Here is a 13,405-nt window from a genome sequence, read left to right as displayed (position 1 = left end):
GGGCCATCTTACCTCAGGAAATCACATGATAGGGTGGGGCTAGGTTTCACAATGAGCTCACCCGAAACCCTGGCTGATTGTGACCCACACCCGTTTTCACACCTTGGCTCATGTGATTAGGTGGAGGATCATCAGGGGGTCCCTTTGTCCCTCTTTGGGGGTATACTCCCACAGGGCTTAAATGTGGGACTCTCCACCATTTGACCCTAGAACTGAAGAAGCTTCTTGGATGAGAGGTGAAACGTCTTCAAGCAACTTAAAGAAGTCCAGACGCTTTTCTTTGCAAGCTTCTTAGACCATAAAAACGCAACTTTCAAATTTGGACAGTGGACTTCTTTTGCCTGAGTACAAAATATTATCTCAGTGCAGCAGTGGCTTGTGGATTTTTAATTGTGGAATGTTTGGTTTGTCAAACTAAATGAATTTCCACTACACAGCTGTTATTATCAGAGGGGAAGAGAAAGGCGACCAAAATGAAAACATCAGGTACTGCTGACAGTCTCCACTGTCAGCAATACCTGATGTTAATGTATGTGAGTGAATGTGTGTAAATGAGAGCTTGTTTTCATGCAGATTACGTCCCGGATCAAAATGCGGACGTTCTGGGTGTTTATTTTACAGCACGGGAGAAAAAGCAGTGACAGGTTGGTCTCCTTCTTCCAGTTTTCTTGTTGCTGCCTCTCCTCACCTCAGCTGCTGCAGCTGTATCATCCACTAGGCCCAGGACCCTCCTGCTCCACCAGGCCCAGGATCCACCAGCAGCCACCAGGCCCAGGATCCACCAGCAGCCACCAGGCCCAGGATCCTCCAGCAGCTGCTAGGCCCAGGGCCCTCCTGCTCCACCAGGCCTAGGATCCACCAGAAGCCACCAGGCCCAGGATCCTCCAGCAGCCACTAGGCCCAGGATCCTCCAGCAGCTGCTAGGCCCAGGATCCTCCTGCTCCACCAGGCCCAGGATCCTCCAGCAGCCACTCGGCCCAGGATCCTCCAGCAGCTGCTAGGCCCAGGATCCTCCTGCTCCACCAGGCCCAGGATCCTCCAGCAGCTACTAGGCCCAGGATCCTCCAGCAGCTGCTAGGCCCAGGATCCTCCAGCAACCGCTGGGCCCAGGCTCCTCTAGCAAGGCACCAACAAGTAAATCGACAGTGACTTCAACGGGCCATCACAAGGTAATACCAATCTCACCATTGTCAAAATGCCACCTAAAAAAGCAAACCCAGGAGTTGAAGAGGAGTTGGAGGAGATTAGGAAATCACTTAATTTCATGTCTGATGAACTGAGCAAAGTGGCTAAACAACAAGGTATGCTACATGACCTAATGGATGAAATAAAACAACTAAAAAACTTGATAAAGGAGAAGGACAAGAAAATAGACGACTTGGAACGGCGACTCGAGGATCTTGAACAGTACACAAGAATGGATGACTTAGTCATAAGTGGACTGGAGACGCAACACCGAACCTATGCCAGAGTAACAGCTGGCGGAGGTAAAGACGGTGAAGATGCCCCAGTTGAGGAGCTGCAAACGCTTGAACAGCAAGTGATAAAATTCCTTCAAACGAAGAATGTAAGTATTCAGAGCCATCATATCGCAGCATGTCACACGCTCCCAGAAAAGACAGTAAAACAAAGCCAGCAATTATTCTTCGGTTTGTGAGTCGCAAAACAAAGATTGAGTTACTGAAACAGGGTAAGAAGCTAAAAGGGACCGGTGTGTATTTAAATGAACATTTAACAAAAAGACTGCTGAAATTGCAAGACAGGCACGCAGCCTGAGAAACACAAAATAAGATACAAGCGACATGGACGAGGAACTGCAAAGTAATGATAAGACTAAATGGCACTCCAGAAGAAGCGAAAGTTGTGATGATAAGAGAACTCAAAGACTTGGAGCAATATAAATAATCAGGAATCTGCTATGGAATCTATTGGAAAAGTGACGACTGGATAATGAACAATGGGTATGGAAAGTGTTTCTGGCCTTATGGCTCAAAAAACAATGGGAAAAACAACAACAAAAACACATAAATGACAAGTTTGGACACAGATTATAGGTTTCCATTCAGAGATATTGAAGAGGAAGACTTTGATTATGAGAAGGACTGTCAAGGAGGTTATTTTGCCACACACGCTGAGAAGATGAACTTCAAAATGTTTAACTATGCAGAGCACAACATGCATGACCCTGAAACTAACATTGACCCAGATAATTACTTCTACAATAACAATAATAGTACTTGTGAGTACTATACAGATGACCAATTTAATATGAATATTAAAATGGCAAATGCATTGTCAGTCATACATTTCAATAGTAGAAGCCTGTATAAAAATTTCTCTAAAATTACGGAATGTTTAAGTAAGTTAAAAAGTTTAATATAATTGCAATATCAGAAACATGGCTCGATAATGAGAAAGTTAGTGAAATGGGACTGGAAGGATACGAATTATTTACAATGAACAGGGTGAATAAAAAAGGAGGCGGTGTTGCTTTATATGTAGATAAAGTTTTGAAATGTAGTCTGATTGAATGTATGTCAAGCACCATAGACGACGTATTGGAATGTGTTACTATTGAAATCCATGTTGAAAAAGCTAGCAATATAATTATAAGTTGCATCTATAGGACACCAGGATCATGCCTTGACACATTCAATGAAAAACTTGCTGCTATGTTTAGCAACCTAAATGATAAAAAGTGCAAATAATTTGTGGTGATTTTAATATAGATTTGCTAAACCCAAATGGACATCAGAAAACAACAGATTTCATCAGTACAATGTATAGTAACTGCCTTTTCCCTGTAATTATAAAACCAAGTAGAATAACAATTGATACAGCTACATTGATAGATAATATATTCACAAATAAAATTGACCATGAAATAGTAGGTGGACTTCTTATAACTGATATAAGCGATCATCTTCCTGTTTTTGCAATTTTTCAAAATTATTTTGGGATTAAAACTAAAAAAAGAATCAAACATTTGATATGATACGACATAGAACAACAAGAGCCATTGCTGCCCTCCAGGCGGACTTAAAGGAACACAATTGGAATGAGGTTTTTGCAAATGAAGATTCAAGTAGTGCATATGATGCATTCCTATCAACTGTAATTTCACTATATGAAAAACATTGTCCTTTAATGAAAATCACCAGAAAGCATCACAGATCAAATAAGCCATGGATCACAAAGGGGATAGAAGATGCATGTAAAATGAAAAATAATCTATATAAGAGATTCATAAAACTGAGGACAAAAGATGCTGAAATAAAGTACAAGTTATATAAAAATAGATTAGTAAATATTATAAGAACAAGTAAGAAAGAATATTACCACACATTATTGGAGCAAAATAGAAGTAACACACAAGAAACATGGAGGATATTAAATAGCATAATCAAAAGGGCTCAAAAATAAGAATTATCCAGACTATTTTAAAAAGATAAAGATATTGTGCTTGATAAAACTAAAGACATTGTAAATGAATTTAATGATTTCTTTGTAAATGTTGGCTTTAATTTAGCAAAAGAAATTCCAGAGTCAAGAAATAATAATGACCTAAATAAACATATTACTCAGAATGTGTCCTCCATGTTTATTGGTGCTGTAACTCATAGAGAAATAATTAACATTGTGAAGACATTCAAAATAAAAAGTCCACTGACTGTTTTGGTATTGACATGAAATTAGTTAAGAGTATTATAGAATATATAGTGCAACCTTTAGCATACATTTGTAATCTGTCCTTTCGAACTGGTGTGTTTCCCTCACAAATGAAAACAGCAAAGTTATTCCAATCCATAAAAACGGAGAGAGATGTCAGTTTACCAATTACAGGCCAATATCACTACTCCCACAGTTCTCAAAAATTTTAGAAAAGTTATTTGTTAATAGACTTGATAAATATATAGAGAAGCATAATCTCCTAAGTGATAACCAATATGGCTTTAGAGTGAAAAGGTCCACTTCGATGGCAGTGATGGAACTTGTAGAAGGGATATCTAATGCAATAGATAATAAGGAATATACCGTTGGTGTTTTTATAGACTTAAAAAGGCGTTTGATACAATTGATCATTCTATATTAATGAATAAACTAGAGAGATATGGTATAAGAGGATAGCATATAAGTGGATGAAAAGTTACCTGGATGACAGATATCAATATGTTGAAATCAATAATGTAAAATCTAATCAGTTGAAGGTAACTTGTGGTGTTCCTCAGGGCTCTGTGCTGGGCCCTAAATTATTCATATTATATATAAATGACATATGTAGTGTTTCCAAACTGTTAAAATGTGTATTGTTTGCTGATGATACCACTCTGTATTGCTCAGGTAAAGACCTAGAACAGCTTCTGACTACAGTGGAAAAGGAGTTAAATATATTAAAAACTGGTTTGATGTAAATAAGTTATCATTAAATATAAAGAAAACAAAATTGATTATTTTTGGCACTAGACAAATGAAAAATATATCTAAAATCAGGGTTAATGGAATTGAAATTGAAAGAGTGTTCGAAAATAAATTTCTTGGAGTGCTAATTGATGATAAGCTGAGCTGGAAGTCTCATATAAATCATGTGACAACAAAATGTCAAAAACCATTGCTATTCTCTACAAAACAAAGCATGTCCTGAACAAAAAATCATTATACACACTTTATTGTTCTCTGTTGCTTCCATATATGACTTATTGTCTGGAGATATGGGGTAATGCATATAAAACAAATACTCTTCCTATTTTCAAGTTACAAAAAGAGCTATAAGAATTATAAATCAATCAAACTATATAGAACCAACTAACATTTTGTTTATTAATCTGAATACCCTGAAATTTTATGATTTAGTCGAATATAAAATGGCACAGATAATGTATAAAGCACAAAATAACTTGCTTTGCCAGCAGTATTCAGAAGCTGTTTAAAGTCAGAGAGAGTCAATATGACTTAAGGGGAACAGATGTCTTTAAAACAAACAAGATAAGGACAAACATAAAGCAAAGATGTGTTTCTGTTAGAGGAGTTAACCTGTTGAATAGTTATGACAATGATTTGAAAAGGTGTAGTTCATTTTCCTTGTTTAAAAACATGTTTAAAAATAGAGTATTAGAAAAATATATTAATCAAGAATGAAAAGAGCAAAATAATAATTCTGAAACTCTTGATTGTTTTGCTTTGATGTAATTATCTAAGGTGGAAAAAATTTTTGTTTGTTTGTTTGTTTGTTTTGCTTTGCTTTCTTTTATTCTTTGCTTCGAGCCCTGTGTACAGGAGCTGCATGCAAAAGATTTTTTGTTAAAAGGGTTGGCATAATAAGCAAATGCTTCAGCCAATACCCTTTGATTAGCCTTGTCTCATGATTTTTTTTGCTTTTTGGTAATCTTTATTTTGTATTCTGTATGCTAATCAATAAAAATCAATCAATCAATAAAACAACAGCCTTATCCTAATTGTCCGTCATCATTTGCTCCACATGATACGTTAAATTTCTCTGTGCTCTAAATGTCTGTAGTATATTTATATTAATGTATTTGTATATTGTTATTTCACTTCCACTTCATGGACCGTACCAGAGAAATCAGGAGACCCTCGTTTATTAAAAAGATTTTCTATAATTATTTTTAGAGTGACTATTATCAATGAAGGCATTATTTGTTCTGTTAAATGATTAATGCTGGATCAAACTAAAGGGTTTTCCAATAACTCAAACTTAAATCAAAGTATTTTCTTCTTTCTTTATTCCAGGATATCGCTAATAATCTCATGGCAAAATTGCAGTTTTCTGCAAAGTACCAGACTTTATGTTGGACTGACCTGATGAGGGCAGTATTACGCCTTTGATACCTCCAGCCTACCGTAAGTGCAATAAAAGAAGAATAGCGGCAATAGCGCCCGATTTAAGTGACTGAGTTGACCCGAGTTAAGTTTGAAGACGTTGGTTTGGCCGTATCGGTTGCTGTTGCAATAATGTCTTCAGTTCAGCATCTGAGAGATTTTATCAAGGAGAGGTTAACTACTGCTGCAGAACAAATCTTCTCGGAGTTTGAAAAAACGATCGTCCGGTATGAGGAGGAGATCCGTCAGCTAAGACTGCTGAATATCAGACCCGGGATAAAGTCACACAATACAGGTGTGTAAATTTGTGGAGATGTAGGATTGGGGGATCATCGTGTGATTCACGTGGGCATGATCTAAATGCATTGATCTAAATTAGTAATACACCACAGTAAAGTGTATGCAGTTATATCTGTGCAGCTTTGAGAAGGTTACTTTTAAAACGTTTTCCACTACAGATTACAAATTAATGGCCCAAATGTAGTTTGTAACATATTTCGTTAAGTTACTCAATGTGAATAATGTATTCTGAATACTTTGGTCCGGATTACTTGATATATTTTCATGCTTTTTACAACTACATGAATGTAATATTGCCGTGTGAATGATTGCTATAACTGAAGGCTACTAGCCACCTGTTACGTCCCTCTGCAGCCCCTAATCTCCTCAGTATGTTCAGCTGGTGCTAATTGGCCCCACCTAGTCAGGTGTTGATAAAAACATACCTGAGGCAGGCTTTCAGGAAGCTCACTAGTCTTTGCCTTGGTGGCCATTTTAGCCAACCTGCTATGCCATTTTAAGATAAAACCTCTTCTCACTAAAACTCTGGTATTCATCTCCTTTTTATGTTGCGGCTTTTGAGCCGGGTCGTAACGCTGCAAACAATCATGTGCAGACAAATCATCGTACCTGTTGTTTCTGCGCATGCGCACAATACGAAGTTAAGTTTCGAGCCGTCTTACCTTTATGAATATTAGCTAGAAAAATACTCTGATAAAATTCAGTGCCAAACCATCCTGCCTTTGTGAATGTGACCTACAAGCATGCTTTAACAGCTCAATTAAGAGGCAAATCGTCTTACCTTTGTTTATCTGAGCTAGAAGCATACTTCACTACCTAAAATTCAGTGGCGAACCATCCTACCTTTGTTAATAAGAGCTAGAAACATACTCTGATGGGCAAAGTTAAGTGGCAAACCGTCATACCTACTTAAATTTGTGCTGGAATTACTCTGTGACAACAGAAATGTGCATAAACTACTTACGGTAGGACGTTTTGCCAAAGTAGGATGGTTTGTCAGAACACCATAATGTCGTATAGAAAAAAATTTTCCACCAACCACACTCACCCATATTTTGTTTTTGAACTCCACTGCAGTTATTTCACACATTAAACCTTTGATAAAAAATAACAACATGGGTATTTTTGTAAACACAGATTTTTCTATGCCTTTGGTCCTTTTGTCCACACGCAAACGGCGTTTCGAATCACCGAAAAGGTTGGAGAAAACTCAGTTTTGCAGGCGAAGCCAAATGCAAGATATGCTTCATCATATTTTCTAGTTTTTGGCTTTGGAAACATATTCGGCGATGCTTCAACCTCTGCTTTGCGTTTGTGTGGGAGCCCCGTCAAAAAAACCTGTCCATTATTCTAGCAGTGTCCAAGCATTTTTTTTTAATTTTTTTTTTAATAAACATTCATACCGCGCCCACCTGCAATGGCTCTGCGCCCCCCACTTTGGGAACCCCTGTAGTAGGCTAACATTACAGCTGTGCACTGTGACGAAATATATCCAATGATCAAATTAAAACCTCTATCGTTTCAAATGATACGCTATTATTTGTTTTGTGGTGTCGCAAAATACATTTACAGCAATATTTTTGTCATTGGTTTCATCTTCACTGGCTATCAATAAAGATGAGGCAGAACCTGGTAGCTCCAAACAGAAGGACCAGTCAAAACAAATTGAGGATGTTATTCCTAAACCAGGGGCTCCCCCTGTAGCATGGACATGGTTTGGTTATGAAAAATCTGACACGGATCAGAAAACTCTGCTATGCAAATTATGCATAAGCGGTCCCCACCACGGACTCAAACACGACATTTCTGTTCGACCACCTACAGAAGAATCATTTGAAAGGTTGTGGAGAGAGTTTATAGATGAGAAGCAAAAAAGAGCCGTCAGGTGCTCAAATAAACCTTAGACTCAAATGTAAGAACAGGCTTTTCCCCACAACACGCCATATAATAAATACTCAGAATGAAAATGGCGGCCGTTAAAACTTATATCTAGAAATATATAGTTTAATGCATTGGTCAAAAAACAAAGACTTCCAGTCTGCCGTCTTAAAAACTACTTTAAGCTTTCATGATCATATTCAAATCATGCTACTGTTCGTTCGGTTGTTTGTTTATTCACATTGTGTGATGATCACTGGCACTCACATCTAAAAATTAGACCCCAGATGTCTGTACGGTTATCAGCATCACCCAATGAACGCATGACTGAGTGAATGTTTCTGTGACAACATCTGCAAGAATGTAAGAAGCCGTGAAAGGATAAACTTGATTCTCAATAGGTGACCCCTTTTCATCCTTCTTGATCTTTCTTATCATCACATTAGTCACTATTTTCTTGTGTCCCTTTGTTGAACACGAAGGTCTGGATGATCAGCAGGTCTGTGACCAGGAAAGGAGCTCCAGTCTCAACCAGGAGGACCCAGAGCCTCCACAGACTAAAGAGGAACGGGAGGAAACCTGCAGCAGTGAGGAAGGAGAGCAGCTTGAATTGAAGCAGGAGGATGAAGGCATTCATGTCTGGACCGGAGAACAGCTGGATTTCTTGTGTAAACTTGGATTACGGCTGACCAAAATAGGTATGTGAATCTGTAATATACAGATTTCATAATACCGAAGTGAATATGACTCATATCAATAGGCCAGGTGATGATGTCACAAAGACACGTGGCGTGCATTACTGCCTGGGATACTACCTCACTGAAGACATGTTTTCTGTTAGCACAGTAAAATAAAAACTGGATTTCAAATCTTCTGTTTGTTTAATAAAAAACAAAAAATTCCACCAGATTTAAGTCATGTTGGCCCAGAACTGTATGCAGAATGTAGAAAAATGTTGAGACGATGAAAACTGGGGATTATTGGCCACAAGGATCAAGTTGGGGTAGCGAGCTGTACGCCTCATAAATGATGACTTTCTGCATGTAAACAGAATTCTTCGCTGTTCACTGCATGAGAGAGAATATTTAAATATCGCTCACATATCTGAGAGACCTGCTCACAGTGTAACTTTTTTCTTATGTGTTGTGTCCGTCAAGACCTCCCACAGCAACATGATTGTAAGGAAAATGAGGATCTGGATGACCCGCAGGTCTGTAGCCAGGAGAGGAACTCCAGTCTGGACCAGCAGGACAAAGATCCTCCACAGATTAAAGAGGAACAAGAGGAAATCTCCATCAATCAGGAAGAAGAGCAGCTTGCACTGAAGCAGGAAACCAAAAGCGGCATCGTCTGGACCGGGCAGCAGCTGGGCATCATGTGGAACCCTGAAGTAGAGTTGCACAGAATAGGTATGCAAAACCTTAATAGATAGATTCAGTTTTGTATTAAGAAATCTAACTCATGTTGGGTCCTAATGAGACCTCAGAGATATGTTATAGAGACACATGACGAATCTAAGGACGAACTGCAACAAGGAAACTGACATAATATTCTAAGAGCCAAAATTTCTAGCCCTCCCAGTGTCGCCCCTGTCAGGACTGTCCTATGTTGTAAATAAATAAGTTGAGTACAAGAGAGAGGAAGACACCCTGCAATGAGTTGAAACATGGTTATTTATTCCTGCATATACATTTTTGTCATTCATATTGTCACTTTGTTTGTCCCTCACGAATTGCAGTCATCACTCCTTCGGCCACATTTTTCAAGTGACCTATATTTGACATCGGCATATTTAAAAAAAACAAAACCTTAAATTATGTTTTTGGTGTGCCATCTCAATATTTTCAGTAGCCCCCATATGGCCACCCATATGAACAAAATTCTAGAGACACCCCTATACATTATGACTGAGTACATCCACTGGACCTTTTGTGGATAACATAATTATCCCCATTAGGACTGAACAATCAATTTAAAATATTGATTTGAAACTAAGCTTTTAACAAGCCACACAACACTATGATAGGTGTGTCCTTGTGCCATGTTTTTCTTTCTTCTTCTGTCCCTTTGGATTCCAGTACACGGCCTGTGTAGTGATGTTATTGGTGGACTTCCTGATTGCGTGGCCAATCCAGCACCACTTTCTTTCAGAACTGGTAATGCTATTGGTTCCTGGTTTGTTCTTGACTACATTTTTTAATCTTCTCTGGCCACTGGATACAGAGGATTTGTTGCAAGCAGATGTTGATGAATGTCTATAACATACAGAGCGCTGTCTTTGTCCTGCTCCATGTTTATGAACTATAGAGAAGTATAGGTTTGACCCTGATTTTAAAAATGCTCCGCTTGGTGGAATTTCTGACCTCTTGAGTTTCAAACATCTTTTTAAATTATGTTGTTTCTTTTTTCTTTCTTTCTTTTTTTTTTTTTTTTTTAACCATAATATAAACCAACAAGTGGCCACCAGTAAATAAAACATACAAACAGACTTTAAGAGAATGCTAACTGCCCTAACAGTACTGACCTTATGAAAGCATACGAGAGAAGAAAATTAAGAAGCTTCAGCTTTGTCACTGATTCCTGGACATTTGTCTCCAGAATCTGCTGATACTGAGTGGAATCCATGTGTCCCTCTACTCTGACAAGATTCCCAGCCCCTGCACTGGCCACACAGCCCCACAGCATAGGTTGACTCTGACTCTTCTCACCATTTGTCGCTTCTGTCTATCTGAGATTTTTTCTTAGTGTGCCACTTCGAGCCTTAACTTGAACTGAGCCTTTGGTCTTCCATTTTCTCAATATGTTCCTAACTGTGGAAACAGACAGCCTAAATCTCTGAGACAGCTTTCTGTATCCTTCCCCTAAACCATGATGGTGAACAGTCTTTGTCTTCAGGTCATTTGAGAGTTGTTTTGGGACTCCCATGTTGCTACTTTTCAGAGGAAATTAAAAGAGGAGGGACACTTACAATTGACCCCCTTAAATACTCTTTCTCTCATTATTGGATTCACCTGTGTATGTAGGTCAGGGGTCACTGAGGTTACCAAGCCAATTTGGGTTCCAATAATTAGTTGTAAAGGTTTTGGAATCAATAAAATGACAACAGTGCCCAAATTTATGCACCTGCCTGATTTTGTTTAAACAATTATTGCACACTTTCTGTAAATCCACTAAACTTCATTTCACTTAAATATCACTGTGTGTGTCTCCTATATGATATATTTAACTGGCATTTTTTATTGTACCAAACAACGATTTATACAGGAAAAGAATGACTATTAACAAGGTTGCCCAAACTTTTGTATCCCACTGTGATCCCAACAACAGTGTCCTGAAGGGGCTTTATACTGCAAGGTAGGGCTGCCACGATTTGTCGACTAGTCATGATTACGTTGACTATCAAAATCGTCGACAACTAATTTAATAGTCAACCTTCGTTTGAAGCTTTGTAAGATCCCAAAAGTTGCAGGAATAAGTAGTAGGATTTAAGAGTGTAATAACGGACTGAAACGGAAGATGGCAGCACTGCATGTACAAGGATGCCAGTTGCCATTAAACCCCGAAGAAGAAGCAGTTTCCGGTATCGTAGCTGTGTCCAAAGTCAGGGGCAGCATCCTTCGGAGGCTGCATTTGTAGGCCGATTACGTTACAGCGACTTGATGAAGGCTGTCCAAATTTGAAGATTCTTACTTCTTACTTGCAGATTAGACTATTGCAATTCATTGTATTATGGTCTAGATCAGGCCACCATCCATCGTCTTCAGATGGTTCAAAATGCAGCTGCTCGCCTGCTAACTGGTACCAAACGGAGAGAGCATATAACCCCAGTTTTAGCTTCTTTACACTGGCTTCCTGTCTCCTACAGGATCCAATTTAAAGTTATACTTTTTGTTTTTAAGTCACTTAATGCCCGAGCCCCTCCTTACCTGTCTGAGCTCCTCTCTGCCTATGCTGCAGGAAAAACCATGAGGTCTAGCTCAAAATTAATGCTGTCCATCCCACGGACTAATCTCAAATCCCGTGGTGATAGATCCTTCTCTGTGGCAGGTCCCAGACTTTGGAACAGTCTCCCCTTAAATATTAGATCTGCACAAACACTTGAGCAATTTAAATCATTACTAAAGACACATTTTTATGCCCTAGCTTTTAACACACTATGATCCAAGCATTTTGGTCTTATTTGAATTAGTTTTAGTTATTGTTTTAATTCTTTCATTGTCCTATTATTGTTTTTTTTATTGTTATTATTCTATTACATTGTTACTTTTTATTGCCATTTTTATATTGTTAAGCACTTTGTGCAGCATCGGCTGTTTGAAATGTGCTATATAAATAAATTTTGACCTTGACTTCTCCAAATGCGGCCGACAAATGTGTCCTTCATTTCCAGGTTTGAAGGATGGGTCGGGTGTATCCTTCGCTGCCCAACCTATCCCAAGATTCATAGCGCGGCCCAGCCAATTCCAGTTTCCAACAATGACGGCAGCTACTTAGTTTTACTATTACCTTTATTACTCTTTCTAAAGCTCAATAAGGATAAAACTGAAATCCTCCTTATTGGCACCAAATCCAACCTTTTGAAGGCAAACCACTTCTCACTCACTATCGATAACTCCACGGTTTTCCCTTCTCCTCAAGTTAAAAGCTTTGGTGCCATCCTAGACAGTTCACTTTCCTATAAATCTCACATCAGTAATCTCACCCGTTCTGCCTATTTCCATCTACGCAACATTAACAGATTTCGTCCTTCTCTTTTCACCCGGTCTACATCCATTCTTGCCCAGTCTTGTTACCTCCCGCATTGACTACTGCAACTCTCTCTTGCATGGTCTCCCCCAAAAATCCCTCCATATGATTCAACTGGTTCAGAATTCTGCTGCTCGCATTATCACCAGGACTCTCTCCTACCAGCACATCACCCCTGTTCTTCAGGAACTTCACTGGCTCCCAGTGAAATTCCGGATAATCTACAAGTTTCTTCTGCTCACCTTCAAGACCATTCATAACCTCGTACCTCCTTACCTTTCTGACCTGTTAAGCACTACCTTTTCTGTCCGCTCACTTCGATGTTCTTCTTCTATCCTGCTTTCTGTGCCTTCCTTCCGCCTCACCACGATGGGAAGCAGAGCTTTTTAAAGAGAGAGTCTGTTTTCCGAAACCAAACCGGCAGCTTTTTCCACAGAAGAGGGACCTGAAAGCTGAAGGCTCTACCTCCCATTCTCCCCAACTTTCAGGCAATGAATGGTTAATCTAAAGAATAAATAAATAAATCCTGCAGTGAGTGTCCTGTAAAGTTTTTGACTAATTTTAAATAAACTTTTAAATGTTTTGTGCACTTTGATAACAAAATTTAAGAGATACCACTTTGTGCTTTTGTTTGATTATATCT

General features: G+C 38.7%; 1 protein-coding gene and 1 long non-coding RNA gene across 4 annotated transcripts in view; one reads left to right on the top strand and one right to left on the bottom strand.

Moving 5' to 3' along the window:
- Positions 1–5,880: 5,880 nt before the first annotated feature.
- LOC120434258 (zinc finger protein 2 homolog) overlaps positions 5,881–13,405 on the top strand; it is a 9,944-nt gene continuing 2,419 nt past the window's right edge. The window contains exons 1-3 of one of the 3 annotated variants that reach the window (XM_039602026.1): positions 5,881–6,133; positions 8,499–8,714; positions 9,174–9,425. In XM_039602026.1, coding sequence (XP_039457960.1) covers positions 5,971–6,133; positions 8,499–8,714; positions 9,174–9,425 — 631 coding nt within the window. In that variant the 5' untranslated portion in view covers positions 5,881–5,970. The remainder of the gene's footprint in view (positions 6,134–8,498; positions 8,715–9,173; positions 9,426–13,405) is intronic. The other 2 variants (XM_039602027.1, XM_039602028.1) reach the window with 2 other exon arrangements.
- LOC120434288 overlaps positions 9,436–13,405 on the bottom strand; it is a 19,540-nt gene continuing 15,570 nt past the window's right edge. The window contains exon 3 of the long non-coding RNA XR_005609040.1: positions 9,436–9,568. This is a non-coding gene — a long non-coding RNA (uncharacterized LOC120434288). The remainder of the gene's footprint in view (positions 9,569–13,405) is intronic.

This window comes from Oreochromis aureus, linkage group 18 (assembly GCF_013358895.1).
Source record: "Oreochromis aureus strain Israel breed Guangdong linkage group 18, ZZ_aureus, whole genome shotgun sequence".
Lineage (NCBI taxonomy): Eukaryota > Metazoa > Chordata > Actinopteri > Cichliformes > Cichlidae > Oreochromis > Oreochromis aureus.
The sequence above is the reverse complement of the archived record's forward strand: the minus strand, read 5'-3'. Positions and strand labels throughout refer to the sequence as shown.